The 21,218-nt window shown below is 41.0% G+C and overlaps 1 protein-coding gene across 1 annotated transcript in view; it reads right to left on the reverse strand.

Annotated features, from left to right (window-relative positions):
- Positions 1-21,218, reverse strand: part of PPM1F (protein phosphatase, Mg2+/Mn2+ dependent 1F) — a 214,571-nt gene that overhangs the window by 127,466 nt on the left and 65,887 nt on the right. The window contains exon 3 of the mRNA XM_053701941.1: positions 1,660-1,859. Coding sequence (XP_053557916.1) covers positions 1,660-1,859 — 200 coding nt within the window. The remainder of the gene's footprint in view (positions 1-1,659; positions 1,860-21,218) is intronic.

The raw sequence follows: 21,218 nt of genomic DNA on the forward strand, positions 1-21,218 counted from the left end.
CAGCTCCCACTAGTGTATGATATGTGCGTATTAATATTTTAACAAAGGATACTAAAAGAACGAAGCACATTTGAAAATAGAAGTGAATTTAAAAGTGTCTTAAAATGACATGCTCTATCCGAGTCATGCAAGTATAATTTTGACTTCCCTATCCCTTTAATGGCTGTGTGGAGTTATTTTGAGGGGACAGCAAATTTACACTGTTATATACAGGCTGTACACTCACTACTTTACATTGTAGAAAAGTGTCATTTCTTCAGTGTTGTCACATGAAAAAATATATAAATATTTACAAAAATGTGAGGGGTGTACTCACTTTGTGAGATACTGTGTGTATACACACACACATACATAGAACATATTCTGCTATGTGCAAAAATGGGAACGTGTAATTATATATATTTTTTTATTTTTTTAATTATGTTAGACTATTTAATGAATGAATCTGAATTAAAAACCGCAAGCCAATAAAATAAAACACTTATTGAAAGGAACACACTAAACTTGGACAAAAAAAATATCTTAAAAGAATAATATGCTACACAATAATTTTACCAGGAAAAAAAAAAAAAAAAAAAAAAAAAATACAGGTAAAAAAAAACTGAAACAAAAACGATAACGCCATTTTCGGCCAAAATATTTTTGCAACCGAAATTTCGGTGCATCCCTATTAAATATCAATATACTGTATTATTCTTTATTTAACTTCTGCAAAACAGTAAGTCAAGTAAAACTCAAACAGCAGCTCTAGGCTAACATCAAATTTGAAATATGCTACACAATAATTTGACCTAAAATAACAGGCAAAAAAACCTGAAAACAGAAATAAACAAAAATGCCATTTTCGGCCGAAACGTTTCTGTGGTTTCTTTCGGCGCACCCCTAATAAATAAATGAATTAGATATAGATATATAGATATATATATATATATATATATATATATATTTATTTGAGCCCTTATACCTTATAGCTTAATATAATGTTCATCAGATAGTGTTATTAGTATAACTATACTTTTAAATGTATTTTTTGTGTGTTTTGTGACACTTTTTTGTCTTGTGTAACAGAGCTCTGAGATCACGGTAATCATTCTAGCGTAAATCGTGATTACGCTCACTCGTTCGCATTTACTTTTAACTTGTAATACTAGTGCTCCTTCTGACATGTGCAAACAGCCGCGATAAACCCGATATAGTTTGTGCAAAACAGTAAGCGTGACACTCGTAATCTGGCCCTAATACGGATGTGCAAAAATTGTATTTTGTAAAACGAACGGTGAAAATTACTGCAGTCTGCAATATTTAATTTTGACGCCGGATTTATAAAAGCAACACATCTCGTATTTAAGCAGATATTTGTGTGTTGCACTCTACTAAACCCAACACCAACATAACCCTAATGCTGTGGGCCACAGCAATTTTTTTGCATTTATTTCACTAACAAATGCCAAAATACAATTTTTTTGCACATCCCTACTTATTAAAAGGAAACTAAATTAAAAATAAAATCAAAGCATAGGAAGCAATGCACAGTTTATAGTCATATTTTCTCTAACACTCTAACCACACAAAATGATATAAAAGCATAATTAAATCTGTATTTATTTCCTTAACTTTGGGTTAATCTTATACATCAAACACACTCAAAATACTCGTTACCTTTATACCAAACAACTGATTAAATTCAAGTAGCACTACGTGTCGATCTTCCATCTTCCTGCGTGTGTTACGGATGGCATGTGTAGATATGCAGAACTGACGCTTCTGTGGCATCAAGGAGGGCAGCTGCTTCTGCCACTGACCACTGAGTTCCTTTAGATAAGTTAGGCAGCGGTGGAGTAAGGAATCGGTGGAGAGGACTGTGGGGGGGAGAGAAAGAGTGTCACAAGGATAAAAAGGTCCCAGTACAATAACCTAATGCAGAGGTATTTCACACCTCTGTGCTAGAACGGTTTTAGTAGTTGGGCACTCATGATTTATGTGGGTACTTTACAGAAAATATACCTAGTTTTTTTATTTTTTTATTATAGTTTATATATTTTGAGAAAATAACTTTAGGTAGCAAAAATACCATAATAAGGGAAATGTTAATATATGAGACATTGTCATTTTCTATTGTCTACATGGCAAATAAGTAGCAGGAGTCTTCTTTATTTCCAAAATATTCCTTAACACAAAAATGATGGTGCCACATATAGAATCAGATTACCTTTAAATCAATTTTTTTTTTTTTAGAATATTTGTATTTTGAAAAACAAAAGATAAAGTATTTTTGAGTAGGTCTTAAACATTCATCCATAAATATATTAGATACATTTTAAAAGTACACAAAATGATTATGTCCCAGAAGGGGGGGCTTAAAGTGAAAGTCAATCCAAGCGTTGTACAAACGCTAGGATTGACTACTGAAATAAATAAAGGGGACTGTCATTCATTAAGTATAAGATACTTCATGTAGAAAGTTCCTTTATTTGTTTCAACTGTTCGCCGTTCTTGGCTGCTACGGCAGCCCACGGCTAAATATTTTTTTTGCTAAGAGGTGACGGTTTCACCTCTTAGCCAATAGCCGTGCGGTAAACTCAGCTTGGCGCCCATAGGAGCCGGATTTACCGCACGGCTATTGGCTAAGAAGTGAAAACATCACCTCTTAGCAAAAAAAGTTTTTAGCCGCGGGCTGCTGTAGCAGCTAAGAACGGCGATCGGTTGAAACAAACAAAGGAGCTTTCTATATGAAGTATCTTACACTTCATGAATGAAAGTCCCCTTTATTTGTTTCAACAGTCCTGGTTGGCAGTCAACAGGAATGACTACTCATATATGATGGAGCTATAACAGCTCTGAGGATATATCGCACACCTAATTTTACAGTCAGGTAGGCAGTAATCTCACCTCAGAACCTACACAACAGGGAGATATCAAATTTATTAAAATAGTATCAAATAATAAAATCATAAAAAGTCACCTTATACCAACCTAATACTAACCAGTGAGCAGGAATAGTTGTTCAAATTAGCGAATTAAAAAAATTAAGAGACCACTGCAAACAGGGCCGGACTGGCAAATTAGATCGGCCCTGGAAATTGGTACGGCCCAGCCCTGCCCCACCCCCAGCTAAGCCACGCCCCCTCTGGCTCATGGCCCAATCCGGCCCTGCATGGGGCTAAAAAATATTTTTACGTTGCTGCACTGTCTATAAATAAGGCTATAGCATTTTCTATATATATGGCATCAGACTGCACTGTCCAGGGTGCTTGTTAGTAACCGTGTGCACGCAGTGCAGGTAGACAGACCCCTGCTTGGAAAACCTATTCCCCAACAATTCAGCACCTTTATATGTTCTCATTTAATTTGCATAAAAATCTGCAAACATTCCAGGCATCAACCTTACATTACATATACCTTCAACAGAAAAGCAGGTTTATAAAGACAGCATGTTAATTTAGCAAATCAGCAACATTACACACCACTGCTTGTGCTTGCTGTGCAAAGGCTGTGTTAGACCATAGTGCTGACTGTGTTCCATAAATCTAATGCAGTTACCCATCTCTCACAACCCTCGGCTCAGTCCCTCCCTCTCAGCCTATGTAGTAAGCAATGTAAGCAAATGTAGCCCAGTCCCCTGTTAAAGATAGTTTCAGCTCTAACCCGTTGCACTAAAATACAGAAAATAGCTCCTACATTAGAGACAGACTCTCAGTCAGACCAAACCAAATACATATCCTATTGATTATAATATACATATAGTAATTGAATTATTTTGTGCCCCTTTTCGCTGACGCTAAACTCTTACATATCTTAAGTTTTATAATTTTTTTGGAATTCAACTTACTCTCCGTTGCCGACTTGCCAAGACCGTCCCACACGTGACCCCATGTGGCCTCCCGCCTCCAACTAGGCTCGCTGTCTGACGCATCCTGACTATGTCATCATGTGTGTGAGACTCAGATGAGTCGTTCAAGTCAGCCGGCCCGGCCCACCCCCGCATAACCTGGCCTCATCCAGTCACAGACTGTGAGCGGCCTGTGAGTGACAGACAGAGTCAGACAGTCTACTCTGATTCTGATTGGCTTGCGGCAGGTTGGACTTGTAAGTTGCGTTGCGGCTGGATTATTGGTTAGAAGTTAGAACAGAGACACAGTCTACTCTAGCTTGCCTATTGTTATATATATATATATATATATATATATATATATATAAGCAACAAGACACAGAGCAACTACTAGCAGCTATCGCTAATTGCTGCTCTCAGACCCTGTACTGCAGCAGCCAGTCAGCCCAGCCCAGCCCAGCTGAGCTGCGGCCCACCGGGATTTTTCCTGGTATCCCGGCTGCCCAATCCGGCCCTGACTGCAAAATGATCAGTTTCTCTGGTTTTACTATTTATAGGTATGTGTTTGAGTAAAATTAACATTTTTGTTTTATTCTAAAACTACTGACATTTCTCCCAAACTCCAAATAAAAAACAAAATTTATGCTTACCTGATAAATTTATTTCTCTTGTGGTGTATCCAGTCCACGGATTCATCCATTACTTGTGGGATATTCTCCTTCCCAACAGGAAGCTGCAAGAGGATCACATCAGGTAACCATAAATTGTGTTTTCTCTTGTAAGGTGTATCCAGTCCACGGATTCATCCATTACTTGTGGGATACCAATACCAAAGCTATAAGACACGGATGAAGGGAGGGACAAGGCAGGCGCTTAAACGGAAGGCACCACTGCCTGTAAGACCTTTCTCCCAAAAATAGCCTCCGAAGAAGCAAAAGTATCAAATTTGTAGAAATTAGAAAAAGTATGAAGCGAAGACCATGTCGCCGCCTTACACCACATCTCTCTAGCTGCTTCCCTTGTTGAGAGCTGCAAGAGAATGACTGGGAGGTGGCAGTTAGGGGAGGAGCTATATAGACAGCTCTGCTGTGGGTGATCTTCTTGCAGCTTCCTGTTGGGAAGAAGAATATCCCACAAGTAATGGATGAATCCGTGGACTGGATACACCTTACAAGAGAAAACAGAATTTATGTTTACCTGATAAATTACTTTCTCCAACGGTGTGTCCGGTCCACGGCGTCATCCTTACTTGTGGGATATTCTCTTCCCCAACAGGAAATGGCAAAGAGCCCAGCAAAGCTGGTCACATGATCCCTCCTAGGCTCCGCCTACCCCAGTCATTCGACCGACGTTAAGGAGGAATATTTGCATAGGAGAAACCATATGTTACCGTGGTGACTGTAGTTAAAGAAAATAAATTATCAGACCTGATTAAAAAAACCAGGGCGGGCCGTGGACCGGACACACCGTTGGAGAAAGTAATTTATCAGGTAAACATAAATTCTGTTTTCTCCAACATAGGTGTGTCCGGTCCACGGCGTCATCCTTACTTGTGGGAACCAATACCAAAGCTTTAGGACACGGATGAAGGGAGGGAGCAAATCAGGTCACCTAAATGGAAGGCACCACGGCTTGCAAAACCTTTCTCCCAAAAATAGCCTCAGAAGAAGCAAAAGTATCAAATTTGTAAAATTTAGAAAAAGTGTGCAGTGAAGACCAAGTCGCTGCCTTACATATCTGATCAACAGAAGCCTCGTTCTTGAAGGCCCATGTGGAAGCCACAGCCCTAGTGGAGTGAGCTGTGATTCTTTCAGGAGGCTGCCGTCCGGCAGTCTCATAAGCCAATCGGATAATGCTTTTAATCCAGAAGGAGAGAGAGGTAGAAGTTGCTTTTTGACCTCTCCGTTTACCAGAATAAACAACAAACAAAGACAAAGTTTGTCTGAAATCCTTAGTAGCTGCTAAGTAAAATTTGAGAGCACAAACTACATCCAAGTTGTGCAACAAACGTTCCTTCTTTGAAACTGGATTAGGACACAAAGAAGGCACAACTATCTCCTGGTTAATGTTTTTGTTAGAAACAACTTTTGGAAGAAAACCAGGTTTAGTACGCAAAACCACCTTATCTGCATGGAACACCAGATAAGGAGAAGAACACTGCAGAGCAGATAATTCTGAAACTCTTCTAGCAGAAGAAATTGCAACCAAAAACAAAACTTTCCAAGATAATAACTTAATATCAACGGAATGTAAGGGTTCAAACGGAACCCCCTGAAGAACTGAAAGAACTAGGTTGAGACTCCAAGGAGGAGTCAAAATTTTGTAAACAGGCTTGATTCTAACCAGAGCCTGAACAAAGGCTAGAACATCTGGCACAGCTGCCAGCTTTTTGTGAAGTAACACAGACAAGGCAGAAATCTGTCCCATCAAGGAACTTGCAGATAATCCTTTTTCCAATCCTTCTCGAAGGAAGGATAGACTCTTAGGAATCTTAACCTTGTCCCAAGGGAATCCTGCAGATTCACACCAACAGATATACCAAATTATGTGGTAATTTTTCTGGTTACAGGCTTTCAGGCCTGAACAAGAGTATTAATAACAGAATCTGAGAACCCTCGCTTTGATAAGATCAAGCGTTCAATCTCCAAGCAGTCAGCTGGAGTGGGTCGAACGGACCTAGAACAAGAAGGTCTCTCAAAGGTAGCTTCCATGGTGGAGCCGATGACATATTCACCAGATCTGCATACCAAGTCCTGCGTGGCCACGCAGGAGCTATCAAAATCACCGACGCCCTCTCCTGATTGATCCTGGCTACCAGCCTGGGGATGAGAGGAAACGGCGGGAACACATAAGCTAGTTTGAAGGTCCAAGGTGCTACTAGTGCATCCACTAGAGCCGCCTTGGGATCCCTGGATCTGTACCCGTAGTAAGGAACTCTGAAGTTCTGACGAGAGGCCAACAGATCCATGTCTGGAATGCCCCACGGTTGAGTGACTTGGGCAAAGATTTCCGGATGGAGTTCCCACTCCCCCGGATGCAATGTCTGACGACTCAGAAAATCCGCTTCCCAATTTTCCACTCCTGGGATGTGGATAGCAGACAGGTGGCAGGAGTGAGACTCCGCCCATAGAATGATTTTGGTCACTTCTTCCATCGCTAGGGAACTCCTTGTTCCCCCCTGATGGTTGATGTATGAACTTGGCCCTCGCTAGCTGAGGCCAAGCTTTGAGAGCATTGAATATCGCTCTCAGTTCCAGAATATTTATCGGTAGAAGAGATTCTACCCGAGACCAAAGACCCTGAGCTTTCAGGGATCCCCAGACCGCGCCCCAGCCCATCAGACTGGCGTCGGTCGTGACAATGACCCACTCTGGTCTGCGGAAGGTCATCCCTTGTGACAGGTTGTCCAGGGACAGCCACCAACGGAATGAGTCTCTGGTCCTCTGATTTACTTGTATCTTCGGAGACAAGTCTGAATAGTCCCCATTCCACTGACTGAGCATGAACAGTTGTAATGGTCTTAGATGAATGCGCACAAAAGGAACTATGTCCATTGCCGCTACCATCAAACCTATCACTTCCATGCACTGCGCTATGGAAGGAAGAGGAACGGAATGAAGTATCCGACAAGAGTCTAGAAGTTTTGTTTTTCTGGCTTCTGTCAGAAAAATCCTCATTTCTAAGGAGTCTATTATAGTTCCCAAGAAGGGAACCCTCGTTGACGGAGATAGAGAACTCTTTTCCACGTTCACTTTCCATCCGTGAGATCTGAGAAAGGCCAGGACAATGTCCGTGTGAGCCTTTACTTGAGGAAGGGACGACGCTCGAATCAGAATGTCGTCCAAGTAAGGTACTACAGCAATGCCCCTTGGTCTTAGCACCGCCAGAAGGGACCCTAGTACCTATGAGAAAATCCTAGGAGCAGTGGCTAATCCGAAAGAAAATGCCACGAACTGGAAATGCTTGTCCAGGAATGCAAACCTTAGGAACCGATGATGTTCCTTGTGGATAGGAATATGTAGATACGCATCCTTGAAATCCACCTTGGTCATGAATTGACCTTCCTGGATGGAAGGAAGAAGTGTTCGAATGGTTTCCATCTTGAACGATGGAACCTTGAGAAACTTGTTCAAGATCTTGAGATCTAAGATTGGGCTGAACGTTCCCTCTTTTTTGGGAACTATGAACAGATTGGAGTAGAACCCCATCCCTTGTTCTCCTAATGGAACAGGATGAATCACTCCCATTTTTAGCAGGTCTTCTACCCAATGTAAGAATGCCTGTCTTCTTATGTGGTCTGAAGACAACTGAGACCTGTGGAACCTCCCCCTTGGAGGAAGCCCCTTGAACTCCAGAGAATAACCTTGGGAGACTATTTCTAGCGCCCAAGGATCCAGAACATCTCTTGCCCAAGCCTGAGCGAAGAGAGAGAGTCTGCCCCCCACCAGATCCGGTCCCGGATCGGGGGCCCGCATTTCATGCTGTCTTGGTAGCAGTGGCAGGTTTCCTGGCCTGCTTTCCTTTGTTCCAGCCTTGCATAGGTCTCCAGGCTGGATTGGCTTGAGAAGTATTACCTTCCTGCTTAGAGGACGTAGCCCTTGGGGCTGATCCGTTTCTGCGAAAGGGACGAAACTTAGGTTTATTTTTGGTCTTGAAAAGACCTATCCTGAGGAAGGGCGTGGCCCTTGCCCCCAGTGATATCAGAGATAATCTCTTTCAAGTCAGGGCCAAAGAGTGTTTTCCCCTTGAAAGGAATGTCAAGCAATTTGTTCTTGGAAGACGCATCCGCTGCCCAAGATTTTAACCAAAGCGCTCTGCGCCACAAAAGCAAACCCAGAATTTTTTCGCCGCTAACCTAGCCAATTGCAAGGTGGCGTCTAGGGTGAAAGAATTAGCCAATTTAAGAGCACGAATTCTGTCCATAATCTCCTCATAAGAAGAAGAATTACTAATAATCGCCTTTCCTAGCTCATCAAACTAGAAACACGCGGCTGCAGTGACAGGGACAATGCATGCAATTGGTTGTAGAAGGGAACCTTGCTGAACAAACATCTTTAGCAGACCTTCTAATTTTTTATCCATAGGATCTTGGAAAGCACAACTATCTTCTATGGGTATAGTGGCGCGCTTGTGTAGAGTAGAAACCGCCCCCTCAACCTTGGGGACTGTCTGCCATCAGTCCTTTCTGGGGTCGACTATAGGAAAACAATTTTATAAATATGGGGGGAGGTACTAAAGGTATACCGGGCCTGTCCCATTCTTTACTAACAATGTACGCCACCCGCTTGGATATAGGAAAAGCTTCGGGGGGCCCCGGGGCCTCTAAGAACTTTTCCATTTTACATAGTGGTTCTGGAATGACCAGATAATCACAATCATCCAAATTGGATAACACCTCCTTAAGCAGAGCGCGGAGATGTTCCAACTTAAATTTAAAAGTAATCACATCAGGTTCAGCTTGTTGAGAAATGTTTCCTGAATCTGAAATTTCTCCCTCAGACAAAACCTCCCTGGCCCCCTCAGACTGGTGTAGGGGCCCTTCAGAAACCATATCATCAGCGTTCTCATGCTCTACAGAATTTTCTAAAACAGAGCAGTCGCGCTTTCGCTGATAAGTGGGCATATTGGCTAAAATGTTTTTGATAGAATTATCCATTACAGCCGTTAAATGTTGCATAGTAAGGAGTATTGGCGCACTAGATGTACTAGGGGCCTCCTGTATGGGCAAGACTGGTGTAGACGAAGGAGGGGATGATGCAGTACCATGCTTACTCCCCTCACTTGAGGAATCATCTTGGGCATCATTTTTACTAAAAAAAATTTATGACATAAAATACATATAGTTAAATGAGAAGGAACCTTGGTTTCCCCACAGTCAGAACACAATCTATCTGGTAGTTCAGACATGTTAAACAGGCATAAACTTGATAACAAAGCACAAAAAACGTTTTAAAATAAAACCGTTACTGTCACTTTAAATTTTAAACTAAACACACTTTATTACTGCAATTGCGAAAAAGTATGAAGGAATTGTTCAAAATTCACCAAAATTTCACCACAGTGTCTTAAAGCCTTAAAAGTATTGCACACCAAATTTGGAAGCTTTAACCCTTAAAATAACGGAACCGGAGCCGTTTTTATATTTAACCCCTTTACAGTCCCTGGAATCTGCTTTGCTGAGACCCAACCAAGCCCAAAGGGGAATACGATACCAAATGATGCCTTCAGAAAGACTTTTCTATGTATCAGAGCTCCACACACATGCAGCTGCATGCCATGCTGTCCTCAAAAACAAGTGCGCCATACCGGCGCGAAAATGAGGCTCTGACTATGATTAGGGAAAGCCCCTAAAGAATAAGGTGTCTAAAACAGTGCCTGCCGATATAATCATATCAAAATACCCAGAATAAATGATTCCTCAAGGCTAAATATGTGTTAATAATGAATCGATTTAGCCCAGAAAAAGTCTACAGTCTTAATAAGCCCTTGTGAAGCCCTTATTTACTATCTTAATAAACATGGCTTACCGGATCCCATAGGGAAAATGACAGCTTCCAGCATTACATCGTCTTGTTAGAATGTGTCATACCTCAAGCAGTAAGAGACTGCACACTGTTCCCCCAACTGAAGTTAATTGCTCTCAACAGTCCTGTGTGGAACAGCCATGGATTTTAGTTACGGTGCTAAAATCATTTTCCTCATACAAACAGAAATCTTCATCTCTTTTCTGTTTCTGAGTAAATAGTACATACCAGCACTATTTTAAAATAACAAACTCTTGATTGAATAATAAAAACTACAGTTAAACACTAAAAAACTCTAAGCCATCTCCGTGGAGATGTTGCCTGTACAACGGCAAAGAGAATGACTGGGGTAGGCGGAGCCTAGGAGGGATCATGTGACCAGCTTTGCTGGGCTCTTTGCCATTTCCTGTTGGGGAAGAGAATATCCCACAAGTAAGGATGACGCCGTGGACCGGACACACCTATGTTGGAGAAATACTGTTTTTACAGCATGTAGTTGCAGAATTTTTTTTTTATCAAAATAAGAAAAAAGATGCAGTGTTTTCAGATCTCAAATAATGCAAAGAAAACAAGTTCATATTCATTTTTTTTTTATTAATTTTTATTGAGGTTTGAAAATCAGTACAGAGAAAAGCAAAATTTACAACTCCTAAATTGTACAATGCATTGTATAGCAGAAATACAAGCATTTGAAAAGGAAAATGTATCTTAAAATACAACCTGAGGTAACAAGATGGAAGTAGTTAAACAATAAATGACTGTAAAATCTGAAATAGATTCTATTATGAGTCACTTTGTGTATTAAAGGGACATTGTACAATAGATTTTTCTTTGCATCAATGTTTTGTAAATGATCCATTTATATAGCTCATCTGGTATTGTTTTTGTAAAAATGTATAGTTTTGCTTATTTTATTTTTTAACAACATTGTGCTGATTTCAGACTCCTAACCAAGCCCTACAGTGTCAGATGTATACATGCGTTTACAGACTCCTGCAGGCTCCTGTTTATGTTATCTGTCTATTTATATGCAGGGAAGGGGAGAAGGTGTCTGTTCTTATTGTTTCCCCAGCCCCTTTCACTGGGTGTCCCAGACAAACCTTATTAACAGTGCTAAACTGGGAGATTCTAAGTAAGTTTTTAAAAAGGTTTTATACTGGATTTTTAGATCAGTATCTGCATATTCTTCTTTATAGTAGTATCTATTACATGCAGTTATATGAACATTTTTGAATACCGTCCCTTTATCAAACAAATAGAGTGCAGTAATGTCTGTAACTAGATGAACTCCTATATAAATAAAGCCTTACTTTTGAAATATGATTATTTCCTCCAACAAATAAGGGCCACTCATGGATCCATCTGCTTATGTATACTGCATAGTACTGGAGGAGTCCATTTAAATCCTCTGCAAGATTGAAGTGAATAGCATTATGTACACATCGAAGGAGGATTATATCCCATCTTACTAAGGAAACTACTTAGATTTAAGAAACAAGTAGATACATACAGATAGCAAACACATAAAATAACCAGTAAGTGCACTGCATAGAGCTGGACTTAGAACATATGATGGTGGCATTTCAAAGGTCTGTATAAGAAGCACAACTGTTAAAAAAACAAGTGTATAAACACACATAATGCCAAGAGATAAAATAGGTAAACTGAACAGATCATATAACCATATATCAATACATAGGTAGAGATATATTTTACCAAAAAATTAATCATAAACATATAAATATCTATTTAAAAACAAACAGAACATTTTCATCTATGTGAACAACATTGGGATGTAAAAATACTCATAACTACGTTCGGGTTAGCGCAGTTGGTATAATGCGTGTCGGGTTAGTGTGCAAGCGATAAGTGTTAGTTTGTTTTTTCAATTTTCACCTCGCCATTAAAGTCTACGGGTGGAATAAGTTAGTGTGGTCGTAATATCTGAAGTCCTGAAGAAATTGTTTGTCGGGCTTTTGCTCATACGCAAACCATTTACCTTCAACTTGTAATACCTGCACGTGTTAAAAGTGCTAAATAGCACGCCACTTGTAATCTGGTCTTTGTAAGCAAAATGTTTCTCTGAAAGATAATCTAGGAGGAACAAAACTGTATGATATGCCTGAAAAAAAAAAAAAAAAAAAAAAAAAAAAAAAAAAGACTGGCTGTGCTGAAAAACTACCCATTTCTACTTGTAGGTTAAAGTCCAATTATTTTCCACACAAAACAAATATCTCAAGTGTTGTAAGTTATACATAGGAACCTTTGAAGGTTTCCCCAGTAAGTAGGGGAGAGGAGATGGAACCTTCGTCTTGTCTGTTGTCCATATTGGGAACTCTCTTCAAGGTAGTACAAGGGGAATTAGTTAATCCTGTTTATTCCCCTTATGGAGGTGGTACTATTAGTGGTGCGTAACAGTTAAAAGACCACTAAATACAGCAGAATTGCATAATTAACAAGTGCATAATAAAAACACAATGCAATAACACTTACTCTGAATTTCAAAAAAGCTGATTTTTTTTCTGCCAAATGTATTTTTTCTCCCATTTGCCAGACATTAGCCAATTACAGAGTAGTATTTGTGTACATGCTCACTAAAAGATTATGCAACATTTGATAATCGAGGTAAATATTAAAGATTCTTAAAATTGTGCACTCTTTCTGAATCATGAAAGTTTAATTTTGACTTGAATGTATCTTTAAGGAGGGCCAAGGTATACCGTAATATGCTATTTACACTGAGTAAAAGTGCCAACAGCAAGAAAAAGAGGAAAAATACATTTATTGAAACACTGAAAAAAAAATGATTCGGCACAAAGAATATGCTTCTGCTGTGTAAAACGGAATAGAGCACTTTGCATCCCAAAAACAAAGAAACATATGTATTATAGCATATAAGAATAAAAACCTTTACGTTTGTATTTTTTTCCCTTACAATCTTGGTCCTTACCACCTCTACAAATTACTCCATGAATCAACTACCCTTTCTGTAAAGACGAGGTTTGCTGTACAAATTAAAAGGGACACTAAAGTCAAAATTAAACTTTTATGGCTCAGAACAAGGGTTGTGCTTGCTGATTGGTGGCTAAATGTAGCCACCAATCAGCAAGCCCTAGCCAGGGTGCTGAACCAAAAATGGGCCGGCTCCTAAGTTTACATTCCTACTTTATCAAATAAAGATAGCAAAAGAACGTAGAAAAAATTATAATAAAAGTAAATTAGAAAGTTGCTTAAAATTGCATGCTATATCTGAATCATGAAAGAAAAAAAATGTGTTTGATATCCCATTAAGGTCATATGGCCTTTTAACTTCTAAGTCAGTCACAACTAAAGCAAAGAATGAATAGGAGCTGGCAAGTAGTGGTCAGCTAGAATTGCATTGCACTGGCTAGCAGATGTAACACGTTCCTATACAGTCTTAGGAAATGCTGTTTTGTTTATAAAGGGGCAGTAAAACAGAATTTATGCTTACCTGATAAATTACTTTCTCCAACGGTGTGTCCGGTCCACGGCGTCATCCATTACTTGTGGGATATTCTCCTCCCCCACAGGGAAAGGCAAGGAGAGCACACAGCAAGAGCTGTCCATATAGTCCCTCCCAGGCTCCGCCCCCCCCCAGTCATTCGACCGACGGTTAGGAGAAAAAAAGGAGAAACTATAGGGTGCCGTGGTGACTGTAGTGTATAGAGAGAGACATTTTTCAAACCTGATTAAAAAACCAGGGCGGGCCGTGGACCGGACACACCGTTGGAGAAAGTAATTTATCAGGTAAGCATAAATTCTGTTTACTCCAACATTGGTGTGTCCGGTCCACGGCGTCATCCATTACTTGTGGGAACCAATACCAAAGCTTTAGGACACGGATGAAGGGAGGGAGCAAATCAGGTTACCTAAACAGAAGGCACCACGGCTTGCAAAACCTTTCTCCCAAAAATAGCCTCCGAAGAAGCAAAAAGTATCAAATTTGTAGAATTTGGCAAAAGAGTGCAGAGAAGACCAAGTTGCTGCCTCACATATCTGATCAACAGAAGCCTCGTTCTTGAAGGCCCATGTGGAAGCCACAGCCCTAGTAGAGTGAGCTGTGATTCGTTCAGGAGGCTGCCGTCCGGCAGTCTCATAAGCCAATCGGATAATGCTTTTCAGCCAGAAAGAAAGAGAGGTAGCAGTAGCTTTTTGTCCTCTCCTCTTACCAGAATAAACGACAAACAAAAAAGAAGTTTTGTCTGAAATCCTTTGTTGCTTCTAAATAGAACTTTAAAGCACGGACTACATCTAAATGGTGTAACAAATGTTCCTTCTTTGAAACTGGATTCGGACACAAAGAAGGGACAACTATTTCCTGGTTAATATTTTTGTTGGAAACAACTTTTGGAAGAAAACCAGGCTTGGTACGCAAAACAACCTTATCTGAATGGAACACCAGATAGGGTGGATCACACTGCAAAGCAGATAGTTCAGAAACTCTTCTAGCAGAAGAAATAGCAACCAAAAACAGAACTTTCCAAGATAGTAACTTGATATCTATGGAATGTAAGGGTTCAAATGGAACCCCTTGAAGAACTGAAAAAACTAAATTTAGACTCCAGGGAGGAGTCAAAGGTCTGTAAACAGGTTTGATTCTGACCAAAGCCTGTACAAAAGCTTGTACATCTGGCACAGCTGCCAGTCGTCTGTGTAACAAGACAGATAAAGCAGATCTCTGTCCTTTTAGAGAACTCGCCGACAATCCCTTATCCAAACCTTCTTGTTAGAAAGGAGAGGATCCTGGGAAAATTAATCCATGAGAATCCCTTGGATTCACACCAACAGATATATCCTTTCCATATTTTATGGTAAATCCTTCTAGTCACAGGTTTTCTGGCTTGGACCAGAGTATCTATCACTGAATCTGAAAACCCGCGCTTTGATAAAATCAAGCGTTCAATTTCCAAGCAGTCAGCTGGAGAGAAACTAGATTTGGATGTTCGAATGGACCTTGCACTAGAAGATCCTGTCTCAAAAAGGTAGCTTCCATGGTGGAGCCGATGTCATATTCACCAGGTCTGCATACCAAGTCCTGCGTGGCCACGCAGGAGCTATCAGAATCACTGAAGCCTTCTCCTGTTTGATCCTGGCTACAAGCCTGGGAAGGACAGGGAACGGTGGAAATGCATAAGCTAGGTTGAACGACCAAGGCGTCACTAATGCATCCACTAGAGTCGCCTTGGGATCCCTGGATCTGGACCCGTAGCAAGGAACCTTGAAGTTCTGACGAGACGCCATCAGATCCATGTCTGGAATGTCCCATAATTGAGTCAACTGGGCAAAAACCTCCGGGTGGAGTTCCCACTCCCCCGGATGGAAAGTCTGACGACTCAGATAATCCGCCTCCCAGTTGTCTACTCCTGGGATGTGAATTGCAGATAGATGGCAGGAGTGATCCTCCGCCCATTTGATGATCTTGGATACCTCTCTCATCGCCAAGGAACTCTTTGTTCCTCCCTGATGGTTGATGTAAGCTACAGTCGTCATGTTGTCTGACTGGAATCTTATGAATCCAGCCTTCGCCAAGCCCGGAGAGCATTGAATATCGCTCTCAGTTCCAGGATGTTTATCGGGAGAAGAGACTCTTCCCGAGACCATAGACCCTGAGCTTTCAGGGAATCCCAGACCGCGCCCCAGCCAAATAGACTGGCGTCGGTCGTGACAATGACCCACTCTGGTATGCGGAAACTCATTCCCTGAGACAGGTGATCCTGTGACAACCACCAACGGAGTGAGTCTCTGGTCATCTGGTCTACTTGAATCTTTGGAGACAAGTCTGTATAGTCCCCATTCCACTGCTTGAGCATGCACAGTTGTAATGGTCTTAGATGAATTTGAGCAAAAGGAACTATGACCATTGCTGCAACCATCAACCCTACTAATACCATGCACTGAGCTATGGAAGGCTGCAGAATAGAGTGAAGAACTTGACAAGCTTTAGAAGCTTTGACTTTCTGACATTTGTCAGGAAGATCTTCATTTTTAAAGAATCTATTATCGTTCCCAAGAAGGGAACTCTTGTCGACGGAGACAGGGAACTCTTTTCTACGTTCACCTTCCACCCGTGAGATATGAGAAAGGCTAGAACAATGTCTGTATGAGCCTTTGCTTTGGAAAGAGACGACGTTTGGATTAGAATGTCGTCCAGATAAGGTGCCACTGCAACACCCCTTGGTCTTAGAACCTCTAGAAGGGACCCTAGCACCTTTGTGAAAATCCTTGGATGATCTTTGTGGATAGGAATATGTAGATACGCATCCTTTAAATCCACGGTAGTCATAAATTGACCCTCCTGGATTGTAGATAAAATTGTTCGAATGGTTTCCATTTGAACGATGGAACTCTGAGAAATTTGTTTAGAATTTTTAAATCCAGAATTGGTCTGAAAATTCCCTCTTTTTTGGGAACTACAAACAGATTTGAGTAAAACCCCCGACCTTGTTCCACAGTTGGAACTGGGTGTATCACTCCCATCTTTAACAGGTCTTCTACACAATGTAAGAATGCCTGTCTCTTTATTTGGTTTGAAGATAAGTTAGAAATGTGGAACCTTCCCCTTGAGGGTAGTTCCTTGAACTCCAGAAGAAAACCCTGAGAGACTATTTCTAGTGTCCAGGGATCCTGAACATCTCTTGCCTAAGCCTGAGCAAAGAGAGAGAGTCTGCCCCTACTAGATCCGGTCCCGGATCGGGGGCTACCCCTTCATGCTGTTTTGGTAGCAGCAGCAGGCTTCTTGGCCTGTTTACCCTTGTTCCAGCCTTGCATTGATTTCCAAGCTGGTTTAGTCTGGGAAGCGTTACCCTCTTGTCTAGAGGCTGCCGAGTTGGAAGCCGGTCCGTTCCTGAAATTGCGAATGGAACGAAAATTGGACTTATTCTTAGCCTTGAAAGGTTTATCTTGTGGGAGGGCATGGCCCTTTCCCTCAGTGATGTCTGAAATAATCTCTTTCAATTCTGGCCCAAAAAGGGTCTTACCTTTGAAAGGGGTATTAAGCAATTTTGTCTTGGAAGATACATCCGCCGACCAAGACTTTAGCCAGAGCGCTCTACGCGCCCCAATTGTAAACCCTGAATTTTTCGCCGCTAACCTCGCTAACTGCAAAGCGGTGTCTAAAATAAAGGAATTAGCTAACTTAAGTGCGTGAATTCTGTCCATGACTTCCTCATACGGAGTCTCCCTACTGAGGGACTTTTCCAGTTCCTCTAACCAGAACCACGCCGCTGTAGTGACAGGAATAATGCACGAAATAGGTTAAAGGAGATAACCTTGCTGTACAAAAATCTTTTTAAGCAAACCCTCCAATTTTTTATCCATAGGATCTTTGAAAGCACAATTGTCCTCAATAGGAATGGTCGTGCGCTTGGCTAGAGTAGAAACCGCCCCCTCGACCTTAGGGACTGTTTGCCATGTGTCCTTCCTGGGGTCGACCATAGGGAACAATTTCTTAAATATAGGAGGGACAAAAAGGTATGCCTGGCTTCTCCCACTCCTTATTCACTATGTCCGCCACCCGTTTAGGTATCGGAAAAGCATCAGGGTGCACCGGGACCTCAAGGAACTTGTCCATCTTGCACAATTTTTCTGGGTTGACCAGATTGTCACAATCATCCAGAGTAGATAGCACCTCCTTAAGTAATGCGCGGAGATGCTCTAATTTTTATTTAAATGTCACAACATCAGGTTCTGCCTGCTGAGAAATTCTTAGTGTATCAGAAATTTCACCATCTGACAAACCCTCCCTCACTGCCACTTCAGATTGGTGTGAGGGTATGACAGAAAAAATATCAGCGCCCTCCTGCTCTACAGTGTTTAAAACAGAGCAATCGCGCTTTCTCTGAAATGCTGGCATTTTGGATAAAATATTAGCTATGGAGTTATCCATTACTGCCGTCAATTGCTGCATAGTAACAAGCATTGGCGCGCTAGAAGTACTAGGGGTCGCCTGCGCGGGCATAACTGGTATAGACACAGAAGGAGATGATGTAGAACTATGTCTACTTCCTTCATCTGAGGAATCATCCTGGGCAACTTTACAATTTGTGACAGTACTGTCCTTACTTTGTTTGGACGCTATGGCACAATTATCACACATATTTGAAGGGGGAACCACATTGGCTACCATACATACAGAACATGATCTATCTGAAGGTACAGACATGTTAAACAGGCTTAAACTGGTTAATAAAGCACAAAAACCGTTTTAAAACAAAACCGTTACTGTCTCTTTAAATGTTAAACAGGGCACACTTTATTACTGAATATGTGAAAAACTATGAATGAATTATCCAATCTTTACCAATTTTTCACCACAGTGTCTTAATGCATTCAAAGTATTGCACCCCAATTTTCAAGCTGTTAACCCTTAAAATGTGGAAACCGGAGCCGTTTTTAATTTTAACCCCCTTACAGTCCCAGCTACAGCCTTTGCTGCGACTTCACCAATCCCAGGGGGGTATATGATATCAAATGTAGCCTTCTAGGAACGTTTTTAGTGGATTCCAGACACACACACATGCAGCTGCATGTACTGTACTCAAAAGTAACTGCACAGTAATGGCGCGAAAATGAGGCTCTGCCTACTACAGAGAAAGGCCCTTCCTGACTGGGAAGGTGTCTTAACAAGTGCCTGGTGCTAAAAAACGTTCCCCAATGTTATAAAAGTGTGAAATTCAACTTCAAACTGCATATAATACTTAAATAAAGCAATCAATTTAGCCCTTAAGAGTGTCTACCAGTGTATAGCCCATAATAAGCCCTTTATTCTGTTTGATTTTTGACTAAGAAAATGGCTTACCAATCCCTATGAGGGAAAATGACAGCCTTCCAGCATTACACAGTCTTGTTAGAAAAATTGCTAGTCATACCTTGAGCAGAAAAGTCTGCAAACTGTTCCCCCCAACTGAAGTTCTCTCATCTCAACAGTCCTGTGTGGGAACAGCAACTGATTTTAGTTACTGTCTGCTAAAATCATAATCCTCTTTTAAACAGAACTCTTCATCTCTTTCTGTTTCAGAGTAAATAGTACATACCAGCACTATTTTAAAATAACAAACTCTTGATAGAAGAATAAAAAACTACAACTAAACACCACAAACTCCTCACCATCCCCGAGGAGATGCTACTTGTTCAGAGCGGCAAGGAGAATGACTGGGGGGGCGGAGCCTGGGAGGGACTTTATGGACAGCTCTTGCTGTGTGCTCTCCTTGCCTTTCCCTGTGGGGGAGGAGAATATCCCACAAGTAATGGATGACGCCGTGGACCGGACACACCAATGTTGGAGAAAGTTTAAATAAAACTGCCATGATTCAGATAGAGCAAATAATTTTAGACAAATTTCCATTTTACGTCCATTATATATAGATTGGTTTGTTCTTTTGGCATCCTTTGTTGAAAAGCATACCTAGGTAGACTCAGGAGCAGTAGTGCACTACTGGGAACTAGTTGCCGATTGGTGGCTGTACATATATCTCTTCTAATTGGCTCACCAGATGTGATCAGCTAGATCCCAGTAGTGCATTACTGCTCCTTCATCAAATGATACCAAATAAATTAAGCAAATTGAAGCAAATTAAAAACTTATTTAAAATTGTGTGTTTTATTTAAATCATAAAAAAAGCACAGTGGCCCAATAACCAGGCTTTTTCTGCCAATACCATTTCAGTCAGTAAGTGAGGTCATGGGGTGCCACTCTAATGCCCTCTATACTAAACTACTGGATAAATAAATATCTAAACAGTCCAAAGCAGGACCTGCAGGTAATGCACAACTCACAACAAATAGAAAAAAAAAATGCCCATAGATAGGCAAATTACAGATGAAAGGGTTCTGCGTACCTCACACAGAGGACGGAATAAAAACCATATAGTGTCAGGAAGATCCTAATAAACAGATGCAAAAGTGAGGCTTCAGCTTTTCTGTTTAGCCCCTACTTTATGGGCAAATCTGCTTTAATGAGTAAATATAATTTGATCATAAAAGCCACACACTCTGCTAGATTTTTCAAAGGTGTAAAATTTGTTTTCCATCAATAGAGGGAGCTGAAGCTCAATTCTAGAAACAAAGACACATAAGAAGTGATTTTCCACTCTGTCCAGTAAATAATGGCCAGGGTATGCTTGGCACTGTTATATCAAACTGAGTGTTAAGCGAGGACACTACCAAGCACTTGTACAGAAGGGCACACAATCGTGAGGAGGATGAGGTGAGGTAGGAGTATAAAGTCAAGTCCCTGCAACTGAATTTACAGAGGGCCTACGAAGGATTTCCCATGAGGTGAAACCATCGTACCACAACCCATACGCCAATACATCCCTCTGACAAGCACTGTACTATGAGTGGAACCGGGTCTCAACATAGACTGAAAACCCCTTTCTCTGAAGAAAACATGCACATCTTCATTCTTCAACCACCTCCAGCAGAGGCAAAGTAAAGTCTGAGGTATGTGTGCGGTGGGAGGGGTTTGATAGAGCTCTTGGGGTTTGGGAATCTTTGCTGCCTCCTAACGGTAGAGAAGTAATTTCCATGAGTAAAGGATTGTCAACTCTCACCACCTGTATGAAAGAAATTAGCAACTAGCTAAATACAGCATTAATCTATAAAATGACACATGGTAGAAAAATAAAACACAAAAAGGTGTTTCTAAGTGGACATTTAAATATCCTGTTTAAAATTAAGAAATATAGTTATTGTCTGTATAAATCATTTTTTTCTACCAGGCAACAGCAGTTTAGGAAATAGTAAATCAGTTCGTTAAGGGATCCATATTTGGGGCTATAGGGAATTTTCAGCTGTAGTCTGTGTATATTCGATAGACAGACAGAAAACAAGGTTAGCACAGCTAA

Source organism: Bombina bombina, chromosome 2, assembly GCF_027579735.1.
Source record: "Bombina bombina isolate aBomBom1 chromosome 2, aBomBom1.pri, whole genome shotgun sequence".
Lineage (NCBI taxonomy): Eukaryota > Metazoa > Chordata > Amphibia > Anura > Bombinatoridae > Bombina > Bombina bombina.